The sequence below is a fragment of the Pezoporus flaviventris genome, unplaced genomic scaffold, assembly GCF_033815535.1.
Source record: "Pezoporus flaviventris isolate CSIRO_AGI_PZ_B2104156 unplaced genomic scaffold, CSIRO_AGI_Pfla_v1 ptg000083l, whole genome shotgun sequence".
Lineage (NCBI taxonomy): Eukaryota > Metazoa > Chordata > Aves > Psittaciformes > Psittacidae > Pezoporus > Pezoporus flaviventris.
Genome location: NW_026892631.1, coordinates 11,118,101 through 11,138,051, shown reverse-complemented (window position 1 = coordinate 11,138,051; position 19,951 = coordinate 11,118,101). Strand labels below are relative to the sequence as shown.

Sequence of the window (19,951 nt, the reverse complement as noted above, 5' to 3'; positions counted from 1 at the left end):
CATTTTCTCCTCATGCCTGGGATAAGGCATATTCACCCCATGTATTTTTAATTAAAGATGAAGATCCAAGCTGAATTTACATAGCTACTTCAAGTTAGGATATGTCCACCTATTCAGTGCTTTAATTCACTATTGGATAATTATTCTGAGTTTGTTCAGTTTGTTTAGGTGCTTATCAGATTGATTTACTCATGTAACCAACTAGACTATTAGGAGGCTAAAACCATTTTCGAATGTAAAGCGGTCTGACAGTCGCTGTTTGGAAGTCCACAGAAGCAGACAGATACATGCTGAGACTCCTCTCAGCTTTCAGTACCACATTTACAGTATGGGCAGTCAATCAGACTGCGATTCATTCCTCTTCAACAGACTGCTGTCTTTCCAAATTCTGCCGTCCATCAGCAAGGATAAAACTCTTTTGAACAGACATCAGTTACAGCATTATGACAAAACATGATATGGATTGATGTATTTGGAGACCAATGATGCTTATTGTTTGTAAGGTGAGGGTTAAGTTTTCATATGCTTTTAAGGTTGCATAACATATCCAGAAAATCAGGATGTTACATAGTTGTTTAACTGGTAAAATCTGTGTGTCAAAGCTTATGCTAATGCTGTCAACATAAGATTTGGAATATGCTCATAAGCACCAAACACTTTCAGTGACTTCAATAAGACTCAGCATGAAGGAAAAAGAATGGAGGTTTATGCAAAAAACTGCAATTTGAGGAGAAAACACTCTTTTTATTTTCCATTTTGTTTTAAAGCTGGTTAGAGTACCTAAGTGGAATGATTGTTAACTGGATTTAGTGCCAGAGTATCCTGACAGCTGATCTACTGAAACGGAAGCTAAGAATTTTAAACCATGAAAATGGAAAGTATTTGAGGTGCAAATTGAAACTCAATGAAAAACTGAAATATTTCAGACAATGTCACATTGACAGATTAAGGTAAATGAATCATTTAATAAGCTCTATGATCCTAACTAATTAAACATATGCACACTATTAATCCCTCTAATCAACGCAATTAAAGACTAAAGGCGTCTCAAGTGTTTGTATACAAAGAGCTCCACTGAAGTGAGTTTTAACAATGCAGCTAAGCAGAATGCTGGGATCAGTCAGAACTCAGTGACCACCATGTAGATGGTAAGCAGGAATATCTGTAAACTCACCTGCTTGGTGCTTTTGAGGTAAATGTTAGATTAACCACAATAAATAGAGTTCACACACTGTTACCTGTGTTTCTCTTGGAGTATTGAGTGATTCACAGATGAGGTTCCTGTTAGCAAATCCTTCCTTTGCAAAATGTCCACTCCTAAAAGACAAGCTCATGGTATTTTGTATAACATGTAACAGGAAAAATATTCATCCTTCATCTTTCTTTCTTCCTCATTACGAAATACTCAGGAAAACTTTGGGGAAAAAAATAAGATTTAACATCATTGTATTTATTAGGTTCCGAAACAATACACATTCACATCCTTTTGAATACAGTACATTTGGCACAGTAATAATGTTTACGATGAAAGAACACTAATGAATGGCAAGAGATTCAAATTACATCCATAAGAAAAAAATTCTGTACAAATAAATCCTCACAATAAAAAAAACACCCTACCCCGCCCCCCCCCCCCCCCAACTGAATGCATTTTATATCTAGCCAGAACTATTCTGCACATAATTTAAAAAGAGGTAATTTGTAAGCCTTTTTTTGGAGAGAATTACTTTTCACCCTACAGAGAAAAATGTGTTTCAATGTTTAAGTAAAGTCTATTTGGGAGGAAAAACAAGAAACAATGGATTCTTTATAATTATTATTATTATTAACAATCTTTTTTTTGGCATTTTGCACTCATTTTACAAAGAAGGAACAGGAAAGATTTTACAGAACAGGCAGAAATGTAACAGAATGTCCATTTTTAAGAATTATCTTTAAAAAAATGTACAAGGTAACAGACAAACCTTCCGGTGTAAACCCAATGCAGAGGATCTAACTATTTATATTGAAGAAATACCTGCCCATGCAAAAGTTTTGATCTCCTTCACTTTTCTCTTTGCATCCTACCAAACACTGCAGGTGCTGAGGCCTCTTAAATACAAATGTTTTGTATTTATCTCTATGTGAGAAATGGGAATGCAGACTACACGGCTTGCTTACAAAAGCTTTATGGGACGCTTTTATTCCTTCAAAATAAATGCTCAGAGTTTTATGTAAAGGCCTCTTGTTTTACAAACAGTAGTGCACTATCTGATAACTCGTCTTCCTAGCCAGTCTACTCACCTATGGAAAAGAATGCTTTAGCATTGTGATCAGTTCTTGCCTGGATGTCAAAAGCTAACCGTGATGGGAAATGAACAGAGCCAGTGGCGAGACACAAATTGATGGGCAGTTCTGCAATATATTTCTAAAAGAGAAAGAAATTTAAACATTGAGATGATGCAATCATTAAGATGTTTCTGTGCTGGTATGCAGCTCCAGAAGCTATAGTCTTTTCCCAGTACAAAAGATTACTGAAGATAAATTAAATTAAACTAAAGGCTTGATCCATTATTACACCTGTAGGCCAGACAACACATTAATTGATATATCATAATATTTAATATTTTGAAATCATCATAAGAATATATATAATAATTACACCTGAGTTTTAAAAACAAAACAAAATGGAACTGAACGTTGTCATCAGTAACAGGCTATGAGCAGCCAGACGCAAAACTGACACAAACTAAGTCATCTGCTTGAGACCGAAATTATCTCTTAAAGCCAATGGTTCACACTTCGTCCACCAAGATTTGTAACATTCCTTTCTCTTTCCGAGCTCTATCATGTCATAATAGAGTTGAAGAGAACTATACAAGAGATTTAGTATAGCTTAATATATGTCTACATCTTTTATAACAAAAACCTCATCTCTCTGACAGTAACTTGAACCAATACACATACAAGAGTATTGCACATGGACATTATTATAATTATTCTTTCATAGACTAACATTTTAATAGTATGCCTGAACATGCAGCAGTTGATACCTCTATATTCAATGAATTCCACAGGCCTTGCAGCAAACACTATATACAAAATCTCACCTGTACAAAAGGCAAAAAAGCTTCTTTAGTGCCACTTTGCCAATCACAAGTATATATGTTTTTGTGCAGCTGGAAATCCATGTGCAACAATTAAAATGGATTCCAATGACCGCTCACTCAGTCCAGTAAAATATATAATAAAATGACCTCAGCGATACATGTACACAAAAAAAAAGGGAACAAACCAAACCACAGGGTACTCCTGGAAATATAAGTACATAACACTGTTAGCGTATCTACAGGAGGTAACTTCACATTAGTAATATTGTCCACATGAGTTACCATTTCAATTCATACACAAAAAAAATTCAATGTACAACTTTCAGTAATGTCAGTTTGTGAATGTTTGATCTTCCGTTTTTTAACACACCTCCACATAATGCACGTGTAGCCTTATTTTGTGTCTTCTAAAAGCGGATTTCTCTTTAGATCTTAAACATAAAAAACAACAAACACAGTAGTATTATGGTTTTGTAAAAGTGTGCAAAAGTAACACACTGCTGAGAAAATAAATATAAATAAGAAACTATCAGCTTAGCTACAATGGAAAAGGCAAATTTATAATGTTTATAATTAATTTTTATCTCAAATTAACTGTAAACATTTGCAAGCTTGCCATCACATCAATGGCTCTTTTCAATGGATATTCAATTTGGTAACATGGATAGTACACCCAATTGCCTGAAAAACTGTAAAATGCCTATATATAGCTGTGTTAAAGCACTATAGGCTTTTTATTCTTTAGCCCTTTAATAACTATCCATATAATATCTGTTTCTGGCTTTAAATAAAGTTTCAGTTATCTTTGTGACCCTTCTTATTCCTAAGAGTTTTCCATAAATTGCATGAGGAATTTCACCAAAAGCCATAATTGTGCTTCTTTTTCTGGACAGCTTTATTTTAAGTTTGTACCTCGACACGATAAACTCATAGTTGAGGATTACACCTCCACGAAGGCAGACTTCTTTGCTTACCAAAAGGTAACATATTACTTATTTGTTCCACCTTTGAGTACAGATCTCACCATAATCACCAGTGCAGAAGAAACAGTTCTCACCTTTTTAGCTTAAATACATATGTGATTATAGAACGTGATCTGCTAAGTCACTTTTAATAGCATGGCTTCATTTTCCATGGAAAGGATGCAATTTTATCCTCTGGAGAGATCTTAGGAATAAAAGAAAAGTTGCAAATATATGGCAGTGTGTTACATCTACAATTTCTGATACAAAATTATTTTGCATTGCTTTGTGAGACAGAAATTAAGAGTGCTTTCAGGTCAGAAGATTAAAGGAAAAGAAAACAATAAATATATATTTTAATTGGGGATATGGGCTCAGGGTAAGAGAAGTAGTTCTTGATCTACTGAGTCTCAGTAATTTGACGATCTCTTCAGAATCACTTCTTGCAGCATCATTCATCTGTCAGCCTAGCGTTGTCTATGGCAGTAGCTCCTCTCCAAAATAAGAGAACCCTTTAAATTCTTCTTGATTGATTTGTTTTATAATTGTCTCATCCACTAGCGTTAATACTGGTTCTTCTCGTGTAAAGTCTTGATCAAAGTTATTTACATCCCTTTTGGTTTTCTGAGAAGAAAAATACAAACAAGGTGAATGGTAAAACAGCACAGTAAAATAAGAGGCGCTCTCCCTCCTCTCCATCCCCCCCAGGAAGGCTGAATTTTCTGGAATGGTTGAAATAAAAGAGGAGCTACTTCACACAAAGAATAACAGACATATGAGAGAAGCTACAGGAGCAAGTACTATAAATGAGTTCAGGAGAGGCCACAGAAGCAGTACTATAAATGAGTTCCCAGAGACTCGCGGGTCCCTGACAGGCAGAGGGATAGCAGTATGATGATAAAGCAGGAAGCTGAGATTGGGACTAGTTTAAAAAAAGGCTTTGGCATAGTAGGTGGTACGGCCGTTTCCTTTTAGATTTGAACATAATGATATCTCATTTCAGAGACACAGAGCGAACTCATTTAATTGATTTCCCCACAACATAGCCTACTGTTGCAACTCAAGTTAACTGTTTCTTTATATCTGGCTACACCCAGCTTTAAAATCAGATTCAGACCTCACAACAGCTCTGTTCAAAATCTTTGAGCTCCACAGTGACAACTCAGATTTCCTAATGTAGATGGATGTCATTTGCAGCACCATGGTAAAGTGTGGAAGTCTGGCTCCAGAGAAATCCACCTCAGAACTCTTCTTTATTTCAATGGCATCGGGATTTCCCCATTCATGTCTAAGGCACCTCGCTCTTTCAGCAAAGTTGGGGCAGCAAAGTGGAACTGTACATGTTCTAGTTGGGATAAGATGTATTAATTACAGGCAGCCTTGGAGGGGCCGATTCATCCTCAGGGTACCCACAACAGACTATCTGTGACTACTTGCATGTATAAAAACTCAAGGCTACAGGGGAAAACACTCACCATGGTCACTCCCTTGATTCTGGCATTGTTCCTGTTTTCCATGTCAGGAGCATGTTTCAGACATGTACAGCTTCAGGGAACTGGAGGAAGTGTTTTCCTTTACACTGTCTGTTTTCTCTTTGTTTCAAGAAATCTAATAGTTAGCCGAGTGACACTTAATGGAAGCACACTGAAAACTAGCTGTGTCCATCCTGCACATGTGTGAGATTAACATGATACCAGAAATAGAATAGAATAGCTATTTGACTTGCAAAGTAAAATGATAAAACTATAGATTGATACATTATAAATTACATGAATGTATTCCAAATAGGATATATGCCTTTCAGTGTAGGTAAATATTACTATTTTTTGTGTGTATATATATATATATATATATGCATGTATTTTATTCATCAGCTCTATACATATGTTTATATTGTTACATTTTAATTACTTTGTACATAAAGACTGGACATGAAGTGTACGTGACCCATACACTCTGAACTGCATAAGGTATGAGCATTATAGCTTTGGCTTTTATGTTTTTTCCCCAGTCATTTGGGCAAATATTGCAAAACCAGAATGATATCCCGTATGAATTTTTAAATACATTACATTGCAACTATGTCTACATTCCTCTGGTTCTCCATGTCCTACTGTAGTATTTTCATACACTCATACAATGAATTTGCTGCAGGAATAGCCACTAAAGCAGAAAGAGGTAAGTGAATATTTGTAGAAAGCAGAATTCAAATTCAGAACTACAATTATGTGCAAGAGAAAAGTGACTACACTCACACTTTAACCATAAGCTATCCACGGCAAATAAGCTCTGGATTAGCTGAGAAATACAGTATGTATTATTTTCAGGTTTTTATGCTTTTTCATTTGTGAAAAGTGTCATTTCCTTGCTGAAGCTAAAAGAGTAAGATGATAAATTCCTTTAAGACTAGCAGGGGCAATTAATTCCCAATACCTCCTTTTTCCATAAAACCACCACTGAGATTTGTGAAGGTTTTAGGTGAAAAAGGGCAGGTGAGTACATCTGACAAACTGTCCCAACATCGCTGTACCTAGATCCTATTGATTAAAAGTACTTGTACTTCCAGTAGAACCTGGAATCTCAAACACTTCTGAACCAGCAACCAAAGGTATCTGCTTAGATTAAGAAGCCTATCATGTCTTAAAATATGCCTTCAAGACCAAAGAAAGACATAGAAGTTTCTATTTTCTCAAATTTTTAAACAATTCCATGTCTTTTTGGCAGCATACATGTAAATCACCCAATTTATTAACAGGACAAGTATGGAGCAATCTAAGATTGCAAGGATACGCTTTGATGAAGTGAGATTAAATAAATCACAGGGAACAAAAGTAAGCAGATTAAGCCACACAAGACAAAAGGCAGAGTTCATAACAAGCACTCCTTTTCAACACAAAGCTTTATTTGAGAAATCATCCTTAGCAACTTAGGCACTTTCTTCCTGAAGCTATGACTATTTTGCAAGGCCCCAACTGCTAAGACGAAACAGGTCTGGCCACATTTCTGCTCCTATTGCTATTTTAAGGCACTTGCACTGTGAATACTCTATAGGCCAACAGCATGAATCAATATATAGTTGCAGCATGAGGGCTCAGGATGAAGGTATGAAGGGCTGTGGCTTTCTCCTAGCAGAGAAGCTGAGAAAAGAAGGAAGTTCTGCAAGGAGAATATATGAAGGAAACAGAGTGCAGCTATTATCCAATCTTGTAACATCAAAAAAAAATCATGAAGAAAAAAGGAAAAATATTTAGATTGCCTGGCAAACGCACCATTAAAATGCAGTAATTAAATGGGTGGAATTCTGTTTGTTTAGTCTGCAGCTCCTGAGGCTTTGGAACACTCTATTTTTAACTTTTCAAACTTTTTTCCAAGGAAGACTTTTCAATTTCGGATGACTGAAGAAATTAGGGTTATCAGGAAAAAAAGAACTGTCAAACCCACAGCTGTAAACTGAAACACACTGAAATTCAATTAGGTTTCAGATGCTACTCTTTTTTTCCCCTCTAGATTACCCAAACATCTTGTGTTCAGCATGCATCAGTGCTGCTCGAGAGCAGGGGCACAGCAGCTTCCCAAGAGCTTCCAACAATAGGTGCCAAATTCCACACTGCACTGAAACTGCTCTACTGCAGGCAGCCTGTGGGCAGCCTGTCTCTGACAAAGAGCACCAGCAGTGCCACAGCACTTGTAAGGACTAAAACCGACACGACTCCAATTCTGAATCTCATCTGGAAGACAGCTTCTCCACCAGCAGGCTATCTCTGACAGAGGGAAGGAATACTGACTCTCTACCTCTTGTGCAGGAAACGTGCTGGCTAGCTGATGCAGTGTGATTGCTTCACAGGTCTGAGCACTGACCTATTGTGACCTGCTTATCCTGAGAACACGGTGGACTTGCTTCATGTAGGTGACATGATCTGATTGGATGCAACACTTTACAGGAATAGAACCACTTGGATGAATAAATATTAACACGACCCATCAAGGATGACAATTCTTAAGTCAAGATCATGTTTCATTCTATTCAAAGATAACCACTTCTCTTCAAAGACCTAAAGATACTGAAAATTTTAAAAGACTACCTCTTTATAAAACACCATTTAATCAGCTTTCCTAGCTGGGCTGCACAACTTTGGATAAAGGGATGGATTTATGAGTCAAAATGTTGTTGTTTATTTTTGTCACATAGAATCATAGAATAGTTAGGGTTGGAAAGGACCTTAAGAGATCATCTAGTTCCAACCCCCCTGCCATGGGCAGGGACACCTCACACTAAACCATCTCACCCAAGGCCTCGTCCAACCTGGTCTTGAACACTGCCAGGGATGGAGCATTCACAACCTCCCTGGGCAACCCATTCCAGTGCCTCACCACTCTAACAGGAAAGAATTTCCTCCTTTATCCAATCTAAACTTCCCCTGTTTAAGTTTTAACCCATTACCCCTATCCTGTCACTGCAGTCCCTAACGAAGAGTCCCTCCTCAGCATCCCTATAGGCCCCCTTCAGATACTGGAAGGCTGCTCTGAGGTCTCCACGCAGCCTTCTCTTCTCTTCTCCAGGCTGAACAGCCCCAACTTTCTCAGCCTTTCTCATCTCTTCACACAACTACTAAAAGACTGAAAGGAACTTCATATGCTATTAGTAAGCACACACATAAACTCTTTTTCTGAACTGGTTTTATTTTCACTCCCACTTTGAGAAAAAATTGATTTTCTACCAGCAGTCACAGACTCAAGCTTCAAAACACCCCTCTCCAAAACATGCTTCATAATCTTGCTAGTGTCAAGGATTACCAGCCTTGTCTGTTCATGACTACTAAATTACTGTTCAATTGAATGAATTGCAACAGTGAAAAAAGACATCTGAGTTGATGTTCTTACCACTGAAAATACATTAAGAAAGTTAAAACTTGCCATTCCTTCCATAAATGACATGAACCAGATGTGAGCAACAGGGGCCTTTGGTATTGAAAAGCCACGGAAATTCTTGCAAGAAGGTACCTGACACAGGGTGTTCCAAACCTGCAAAGCTTGGGCACCTCATCCCCTGTGTCATGAGGCCAAGAGGCTCAGTGGACTCTCTTCTGTCTAATAAGGATTAAATTAATTTCCCATCTCAGAGGCATCAAGAGGTATCTCTATCTACTCCATTATTTATTTTCATTTAATTTGAAGAAAACCACAAAAAATCTTTAAGGTCCTTTGCAAACTCAATGGCTGCACTAAACTGGGTTGGAATGGTGCAGTGGGTTCAAAGACTACTCAGAGAAGAGGAAAGAAAGATGGAAGTGGGGACTAGAAAACAACACTGCCATGAAAGCCTGGGCTTTGTATTTCAGTCTGATTGTCCTACAAATTCCCCAAATGCTGTTTAAATACAACTATAGAAATCTGTTTTAAAGCAATTAATAGATTTCTGTTTAGTTTAGTAGAATGAGGAGTTCATCCAGAACAGACAGCCAATACAAGTAAACAAGGCCAGAAATTAGCATTATAATAATTAAGCAATATGCTGGAATTAAAAAATACTCTCCTATGATATTTTTCAGTAAGTGGATCTTTTGATCCAAAATATATGCAAAACTCATCCATGATTCTCAGTTTGAGTTACTGTGTTTTTTCACAGAAATGCAGACGCAGATCATCTTTTCTATGCCACTAAATGAAACATCTTTAACTTTATTCCACTGCAATTTTCTGACAATAGCAGTGCTCGATGCCTCTTCATGTATTTTCAAGCCCGTAGTGAAATCCTGGAGTTTATAGTTCATTTGGGGAGCTTCACTAGTGTAGAACCCGGCTATATCAGCAGCACATCAAATACATGACAGGTAGATTAAATCTGTGCAGCTACAAAGGCACTGGACTGCAGTGCAGGGGGAATAGGATGTGCAGCAGAAGATGTACCTTCTTGTATGTATTACACAGTATCATTTAATTTTATCCAGAATTTTGCTTCAGTAGGAAATGAATGATTCCCAAGTTTCACTCAGTATCATCAAGAACAAATTCCTAGAGCAGGATTATCAGACTTCAAATATTTTATATTTACCTCATCACTGATAAGATTTTCAGATTAATTTGTTCAAGACAAATGGAAATTCATGACATCAGGCAAACTTTTTTGAAGCACAAGGTCATGTGGCAAACCTTACATTATCACTGTGCTCTCATTCACCTCTCTTTATTATGATAAAAAAAAAGCAGCAAAGGCGGAGATCACTCTGCACCAGTGACTGGATCTCTCTTCACAAACACGTAGTTGTTTCTAAAAAGCTGAGACCAACTGTAGTGAGCAGTCATTTTTGCACATAACTTATTCTATATACGAAGAAAACTGTGCGAAAAACATCACTCCAGGCCTGTCTTTCCGATTATCCTTGTGATGCCTCTTCACAGTCTTTGCACACCTTGAGAATCTGTATCAGAATGAGAAGCATTTCCTAGAATGTCTTATTTCAGAAGATGTGGAATATATATTACAAGAATAACTTATTACTTTTTTTTTCAGCATGTTAATTGCTCTATTCGCACATGGACGAGTTAACAACAGATCAGCCATGAGCTGCAGTATATTCAGCTGAAGGTTATGATGATAAAAAGGGTTTTGAATCCAAGCAGTTTTTACGGGTATACCTACATTCATTACCTCCCAGCAGGAGGTGAGGTTCTACGCTCCTAGATGATCCTTCCCTTAGATGTAAAGGGCACCAAATTAAGACAAAGAGCGGAAAAAAGTCCCACTCAATAAAGATTTTACTGGGCAGTGAAGCAGTTGGCATGACAAGCACGCCAAACTAAGCAGCCTCCAATTTAATCTGTTATGGAAATACACAGATATTTAATAAACACCAAGCTAGTTCACAGAACTATGAATTTTAAAAGGGATTATTTGTGATCCAGTAAGCTGAAACTATCTTTATACTGAAACAGTATGCATCTTTCCTAGGGGAAATGGGTCAAGTAGGAATAACCTAAACACCTAGGGGTACAAACATTTAATGACTACATGGCCAAAATGGCAGCCTCATTGTTTCACTTTTCCATATCCTTTCTCCTATCCTGCACCCCAAAACTGCCACAACAAAACAAACAGCAAGACAAACAAAATGAAAGCTGTGCAGGTTCACTGACTACCTCCCTGTGTCCCCAGTCTGGACAGTGAACCTCACCAATAAGAAGTTGCTGCAAAACTGTTATCCCCTATGGCCTTACTTGAGTATGGCTTTAACATGAACTACATTTACACAGCACTAAAGAAAGCTATATATATCAAAACTACTTTGTTCACAGCCCGATTGCTAAACCACAACAGTTATCTCTGTGTAAAACACTGATGGTGATAGATTTCACAGGAGCTGCAGGGGAGGTCAGAACGACAGCTTCCCACCTGTAGTTAGTCCTTTACCCTTGAGATCCATCTTGTCCATATCACCAGGACTTGTTTCCACTATGACTTAATAATGAGATAATCACTTCAAGTAAGCTGAATGGTAGAATACATGGATATTTTAGACTGAAAAAAATTGCAAATATCAAAAAAATACAAAAAATAAAGTTGCAGAAAGTGCTAACATCTGAACTTCTACACTGCATTTTCCCCTTATGGTAGGTTTCTTTGAAGGTTTAACTCCATGGGAAACAATTTTATGTTTCTTCTTGGGGCAAGGAGGAAATATGAGAAGAGAAAGTATAGAATAATCCTATGAAAATATCCTTCATCTGCACAAAGCAACTCCTATTGCAATTCTATGATCCACATAGAGCACAGATTTTCTATGTGTGCCTCTCTAATTTGCATTATATTGGCAAGCCTCCACTGACATCCTCAACTGCTCTAAGGTCATGCATGATCACCAGTGTCCCCTCTTACATTCTGGCACACATCGGAGATTAGTCTATTTTCACTAGTGTTCTGCATTTTACCCATGGTTGTTACAGCAATTACAGTAGTCAGGGCTGGTGCATCTGCAGCTTTCTAAACCACCTGCTAGTGAGTCCTCAAACACACGTGAAGACGTGTAGCACTTTGGCACAAAGGACTGGCTATACCCAGAAAATGGAGCTGACTTGAAAGGAAAACAAAGAGGTGATGCAGGACAGTTGGTAAGTCTAGGGCCCATGTCCCTAGAATTCCAGTGGGTTCCAGGAAACACTCCACAAATTACTGAAAAACTACCCGAATACAGATAGCCTAGCAGTGCACTAAGGTATTTGACCAGATTAAGTCTGCAAAAGATCATTAGATGTACTTTGCTTTCCATTCTTTAAGTGATCACAAAGAGAAGGAATAAATTAAGGAGACTGATCCTAGTGAATGATGTAATAAAATAGTTCAAGACTCATATCTCTGACATGTATCCTGAATAAATACTAACTTTCCAATGTTTTATTCTGCATACAGTCACCTATCCCACTTCCTGAACAAGTTATGAAATTATATACAGATATATATATAGCAGTATCATATGATTCTGAGCCCTTCCTCTATCAAGAAGGCATAAACATGTACTGTGACACTGGGTGCGAAGAAAAATCACAGCATGAAAGGTAATAGCGAGCATGTATAGTGGGAGCATAATTCCAAGACTCAGCTGCACACGGGATGGTTCATACTACAGGCTGTCAAGTGGGAATACTACAGAGCTTCTGGCAAGACTGCCTTCTTCAAAACATTTCAGGGAACTCACGCTCTTTGATGACGACCTCCAGCTCATTAGGAATAAAGCTTTTAGTTTGATGTGGATGACACATACGACAGGCTTTCATACAAACGGTGCAGCAGATCTCACCTCTTACAAACGGAGAAAGCTACGCAGTGATGGGTTTATTTTAAGGCTACTGAATTGTTAGAATATTTTACACTCTAATGATTACTTTTTAAGCCTCTGCAAAGACAGACTAAAATAAAGATATATGTGACATTTTAGGAAGTTGCTGAAGCTGTGTTTTGTTTTGTTTGGGGCTTTTGTTTGGTTTCTTGTTATTTTTCTTTTTTCTTTTTAACTAATGAACATGCTTATACGAATTACAGACTGGAAAAACAAGGCATTGCGCAATTACACATGAATGCCTACTGCTTCTGCATCTTAATATATCTCCTTTCCACCCTTCCTTAGGCTTTTTTGGAACACAGTTTTAATGAAAGAGCACAGCAAGACATAGGAGAGTTTGCAGTGACACGGGTTCTATTCTTGAATGTACAACTGCTCTGCTTTGAGCCTCAGCAATTTTCCCCTCACTATGCATCTGACTTTCTTCCTATTTTTGCTCCCTTATACATGGATTGTGATCTCTCTGTCTATCATCTATGATCTCTTGGCCATGTGTCACTTTAATGGCCTTTTGCACAGTGGAAATCTCATCTTGCTGGGAAATTGAGCTTATTGTGGACCTGAGGGCACAAATTCAGTTTTTCTTTCTTTTTGGTCTTGTCAAATATTAACACAATCCCTCAGAGAGTCATGGGCAGACATCATCTTCAACTCCTTCTTTTCCATAATCCGTAATTAAGCAAAGGGAATCGTTCTGTAGGTCCTTTGCAAACATGAGTATGGTATGCAAATCAAGGAATTAGATCTGCATTAAGGCTCTTCATAAATATCTAGACAGCGTGTTTCTCTCATCCCACATAATTTAAGCATATGACTCCTGAAGCACGCTGTTGAGAGGACCGGTGCTGAGAGTACAAAGTCTGTGCCTCCACAGTAACAAAATCCCTTGTAACAGCACAGCAGCAGCATAACAACAGGAAAGCAGCAGTTAATGAAGTGCTAGGATTCCTTATCATTTAAAGATGCCTTCCCTGTCCTGCTATTGAAAACAAGTGCCTACACATCAGCTGCTTTAGTCCACCACCTGCATGTCGGCACATATGTCAAAGGAACTAAGTCCTGCGCTAGTATGCTGAGCTCTGAATCATAGGTTGACAGATTTTTGCTGCCTATTTGGATGGTAAGACACTGGTTTAAACTTTATGCTAATATAAAAGGTTCTACATGAGACATAAACCCAAAGCTAAAGCTCTTCTTATACTCTATGATGTTCACTGGGCTCCAGCTGTGAACGGGACTAGTCAACGGACTATCAGCCTTTGACAAGACATCGCCTTTTTTCTGATAAACTCCTCTCCACCGTCTGATAAAGAGCCAGATGCTACTGCTTCTTAAGGCACCTGGTGTTTTGCCACTGGCTTTTAATGACATCAGAAACAAGCCCAACCCAGGAATATTATTTATTACCCACATTAATATCAAAATACTTCTGCTCGAACACTTCAGAATGCACTCTAAGTAACCATGAGAAAATGACTTCACTTTGTGCTTTACTTTTTGAAAACAGCACTGGGGATTAAAGCAGTCAAAAGTGAAACAGAATTTGTCTTATTCTGAGGAAGCCCAAAAGGAAAGCAGGAGCATTCTGGCTGCTTACCACTCCACCCCAGTGGGCACCACTTAACAATGTACATTTAACAGATGGTTAAATGAATCTAATTATTCAGTATGAAAATGTTTTATACAAGACCAGGACTTAACAAAACCAAACAAATACTGCTGGATCCCAGTACAGAATAAAAAGAAGCATAATAAAAGTTGTTTAACTTCTAAATATTTGGGAACCTGGAGTGCTGGGAAGTAGCTTTCAAACTTCTGTAGTTCTAGTGTTGTGGTAATCACAGCTAAAAACAGCTGTTGCAGGCATGGACACTGAAGAGAATAAAACCAAGAAAGAAGACTAATCGAATGAGCAACTTTGGGGAAAACAGAACCTAGTTCCTCCAAACAATCAACATTGAAATCCCTTAAAAATACCAGTTCACTTACTCTTTATTTCTCTTAGTTGTGATACAAGCTGTACATAAGGTCCTTGAAAGCTATATACTTACAGCCTGAGCACATTTAGTGGTTATACAAAGTGCCAAGCTAGCTGAAGCTCTGTAAACCAAGGGAACTTAGTTGAGGGAAGAGGCAGAAGCGTTATGGACTACTCTGCCCTGCCCAGCCACATGCTAGTCCAATTGTTATGAGCTACATTGCAGGGAGTTACCGTACCCTTGTTCACAACTGACTACTGCAAGCTCAACTGAGATGTCTTTACTGCCTGCCAATATCCAGTGCTGCTCTATCAGTGCTGACCTGGCTAACACTTGAACCAGTGTTGGTTTCTGCTACCAGTGTAGCAGAAATCATTTAGAAACCAGCTGACATTAAATATTCTAATTCACTATACCCTGTGGCAGGGGCAGTGTGTAAAAAAGGAGCTGGACTTCAACATTATGGCTGTTTCTAATTAAAAGGCTGTCCTGAAAGTCCACATTCATTTTTAACTAATTATATTTCAACCGTTGTGAAAAACACAGATTCTTCCCTGCTTCTAAACCTTTTAATTGTACACCACTATAATCACCATGGCGTCACTCTCAGAAGAAAGCCCACTCTTTTCCTATGCCTGAAATGCCTGCAGCAAGTGGGGAATACATAATGTGCAATGTTCAACAATGGTACATGAGGGCCTGAGGTCTCAACATCACTCCCCAGTGTTTTGTCTAAGCAGTAACACTTCATGCAAAAGCATGCAGTATAGCCCCTTGCGTGCTCATCGGCTAAATGCTCATTGCCATGCACTGATGACTGAATGGAAATATATTATGAAACTGAAGGGACACCTCAAGGTTATTAGGCCTAAAAATGGACCTACCTTGACTTTTTCCCCATATTGAAGGCCTTACCTTAAAGAGGGACATTCACACTGAAGCAAACTTGAAAAGAGAGAACATTTATACAAAAAGAAATTTACTTGGCCTGTACTTTTCCTACGTTCCTTTTGGTGCTACTGAATGATACTGCATTTTACAGGGCTTCATCCCCACAGCGTAAAGGCTAAGTCATAATTCTGCATGTATGATGATACAATCCACCGTCACCAAAAAATAGAGGCGTGCCAAAAAAACCCCCACCAAAACAGTATCATGACTTCCCAACACAAGGTTCAAAATCCCTTACTAAGAAGGACTGTTAGCAGTCAGGTATGAAAACAAATCTGAGATTATAGAACTTATGTTTCAGGCTAATTAACTTGAAAGTTTTCTCCAGAAACGCGGTCCCTCTTTAAGGATTCCAGCCATATTTCACAGTAAGCAGACGGTTGCTGCAGCAATTGAAGCACACACCTCTCTAATTGAAGACATTTTAGGGAGCCGTTCAGTGAGGCACCTGCAAACAGGGCAGCTGCATGCTCTGGAGGTGCTGATCTGTATTTACTATTTATTACCCAGCTTCCAAACACTGCGGGCATCCGGCTTGGCATTAGGTCATCAACAAAGGGTTGCCAAAATTTTGCCAGTTTTTCACTCATTCAGGGAAGGGGGGAAAGAAAATTCCCAGCGCTCGCTGACTCTGGTTGGAACCCACAGTCGTTGGCTAGGACTAGAATTTGGCATTTATTAATGATTTCACTTCAAACCTTTGCTGCAGTGCAAAACTGAAAGAGGACACATTGCTGGCATCCTTAAGTCAAGACTTAACAAGGACGTTTAGGTTCACAAGGAAACTGCATACAGACAATGTGGCACAGATAAAGATAACTAAGGGGGGAGGGACTTCAGTAATGGTTTATGATTATCGTAGAGATACTGGAGCTGACAGAGAGGTGCGAATTACTGTAGGAAGTTTGAGAGTGAGGATCAAGATGAACTCTGCTAACACTGAGGTCTGGTAGAGCATAGAACACTCTCCCAAGGGAAGTGCTACGTGTTCAATCACTTTAAAAGCCAGGCTGATCTTGAGAACTGAGTTTTTAACACTTCTCAGTCCCCTTTCTTCCCTTCCTACCACAGGGTGGAAGCTGAGGCATGAAAAGGTTACGTGATGAACCCTGGACAACATCATGAGCTTCTAGAAAATCTAGTGAAAACTTACAGATCTTGCAATTCTCACTGGTTTTAGCTGCTAGAGCAACTCTCTGCCCCTGAGAAGTCAGAACTGAAGAAGGAACACACAAATATTCTAAAACCGTTCTCAGTGATATAGGACTAGGGATGGAAGAGGCCGCAAAATGAAGGGAGTCGCATTAGATTAACTAAATGGGCTGGCAGCAGCTGCTGCTGCTCCATACTGCAGGATACAATTCTGCAATAGACTATCTTGTTCATTCTGTTTCTAAGGCTCTTAAAGAAAGGCAGCTTTCAAAATAGAAACCCAAGAAATTATGAATGCACAGTGAAAACTAATGTATTGTTCTGTGAAAGCTGCACATTCACAGTAAATCATCGTAATGCGATTATTTTGTCAACTTCATCTCCATAAAGCCACACTATGAACAGATTGCCACAGGCACTGATAAAGCCATTAGTGATGAAATTTTGGCTTAATTGCTAAAAAAGAAATACATATGGCAAACATCTGTTTTACCAGGCTTTGTATTACCCTCTGGCTCAGAGTTCTTCAACTTTTTCATGTTGAGGATGTCTCAGTCAAAAGTCTCAGATTTTCCCAGCCCTGACATTCACAACAGGGTGGATGAAAACGACAAGTCTGTCTGTTTGCATGCACATGTTTCAAGGGCTGACAATGAAACTTCAGCCTAAAAGGTCAAGAGTGTTCCTGTGTTAAGACCATCTTTGCTGTGCCTAACAGCTTTTTCTGTCTCATAGCTCCTCGCAGCACACTGACCCACTGTAACCAACAGCTTAAGAAATATGCTGATTTTATTGTGCTGGTCTACAAAACCCAAGAAGAAATCCTTCAGAGGGATGAAATATGTCTCCTATGAGGAAAGGCTGAGAGTTGGGGTTGTTTAGCCTGCAGAAGGGAGGGCTCTGAGGGAGACCTTATTGCAGCCTGTCAATATTCAAAGGGGGTTTATAAGAAAGATGGGGACAAAGGATTTAGTATGACAGGACAAGCGGTAATGGTTTTAACCTAAAAGAGGGGAGATTCAGTGGGGAATACATAATGTGTATCTAGATACATAATGTGTATCTAGATACAAGTAAGAAATTTTGACAATGGGGGTGGTGAAATGCTGGAACAAGTTGTCCAGAGAGGTAGTAGAGGCCTCATCCCTAGAAACATTCAAGGTCAGACTGAATGGGGTTCTGAGCACCCTGGTCTAGTTGAATGCGTTCCTGCTCACTGCAGGGGTTTAGGCTAGGTGACCTTTAAGGGTCTCTTCCAATGCAAACTATTCCATGATTCTATGAAATATTTGCTAATATGAGGCTACCACTGACCTTTTCTTCCCCATCTCAAATATAAGCTTTTCCAGTAAATAACAAACTGGGACAATATAAATTTCATCAATACACATGAAAGGTGAAGTGGCAATTAGTTTCGTTCACTGTTTTTAATGCATATTTTATTATTTGGTATTAGACAGAAACATCCCATCATGTCACTAAGCAGGACCTACCAACACTTAGCACCAGATCAATTACTTCAGCATGAAATTAATCTACTGCACCCTTGTTTCATTAATAATATGGCAAATGCACTTTGAAAATGGAAATAATCAATTCAACCAAGCCAGGAAGAAAATCACAGAAACAAAGAAAGATAAAGAGCAAAGAATCACTGAATCAAGGCCTTTATGGCTCTTGAGCAATAAATGGTGTTGTAAACTACAGCCTGGGTTTATGGCTACTGATGAGGGAAATCTCATTCTCCAAATGGAATAAAATTTTAGGAAGAATACATGAGACAAAATATCTCAACATAGGAATAAAATGCTTCAAAGGGATTTCTGTCTCACAACAGTCACTCTGGAGAAAAGATATGTGTCTGCACTAAAACTGTACTTATTTCTTCCGTATGCAATGACATTCACATCTGCATTAAAAGCTGCAGGGAAGAATATTATTCAGAGGCTTTCAAGACACTCTCTGAAGTTCTAAGAATTAGGTTTTATGAGCAGCAGAAATGATCTTCAAGAAACACTATCAAGGTCACTGGAGCTTAGAGGTAACAAACTGCCTCTTCAGAGCTGTTCAGAATTTCGCTTGATTTCTAATGTACATGCCCCAGAGCTATTATTTCTTCTTCAGCAGCTTAACGTTTATAATAGCTCTGCATTATATACCCATGTAATAAACCATAATACATGTATAAAAAGATTAATTTTGCCACTGAAAAGCCTCATAATTTTGGATATATGAAAGGAAGTATTGGTAGATAATACGCATCATACTATCATATTATTAGGACTGGGCTTCAGTGCATTTTCACCCCTTTGTATCCTCTGTCCCAAGTAATTAAGCTGGAGGAGCAGCCAAAGGTCCTTCACAACAGGTTTCAGGGCCACCAAGATTGGTGGATCGGTCTCTGCCTAGCACACAGCTGGTGTGGCACTCCTGTCGCTGTTTAGCAACCTCTGTCATTTGCATGAGTGCTTTGCCCAGGGCACTCCTGCAAGCCTTCAGGAAACACAGTCAGTTTTTCAAGGACCTTTAGAACTTTAATAATTTTCATTCCAAGGCTGAAAACAGGGAATAGATTTCAGCTTCCAAAACATCATTAGAATAGTCAAATCATGTACAAACTAGAAGGACATAAATGGTATATTTCTGATGTATTAAGGTATATATTTGCATCTACCCACAGCATGAATGAGATTTAAAGTCTGGCTAATAAACAGACATGAATTATTTCTTCTATGTCCACTTTCAGACTTAAGGCTGGCAGAGGTGAAGAGGCATACCTGAACCATGGAGAAGCACAAGCCTTACAGTACCATGTAATACAGCTCCTTAGAAAATCTATTATGGCAGAGAAAGGGTAAAGGGTAACAGAAAAGAACACAGGTGTGCTAACCAAGGAACTCATGTTTTGGGATCAGCAGAATAGTGAGGCAGAATTGAAGCAAGGTTTGTTTCCATGCTAGCATCTCTGTGACCTCCCTTGGCAG

General features: G+C 38.6%; 1 protein-coding gene across 3 annotated transcripts in view; it reads right to left on the bottom strand.

The window, feature by feature from the left end:
• Positions 1-1,429: 1,429 nt before the first annotated feature.
• The window catches only part of PRKCE (protein kinase C epsilon), a 287,890-nt gene continuing 269,368 nt past the window's right edge, over positions 1,430-19,951 (bottom strand). For 2 of the 3 annotated variants that reach the window (XM_061475327.1, XM_061475329.1), the window contains exon 15: positions 1,430-4,675. In XM_061475327.1, coding sequence (XP_061331311.1) covers positions 4,529-4,675 — 147 coding nt within the window. In that variant the 3' untranslated portion in view covers positions 1,430-4,528. Of the gene's footprint in view, positions 4,676-15,779; positions 15,810-19,951 lie in introns of all 3 variants that reach the window. The other variant, XM_061475330.1, reaches the window with a different exon arrangement.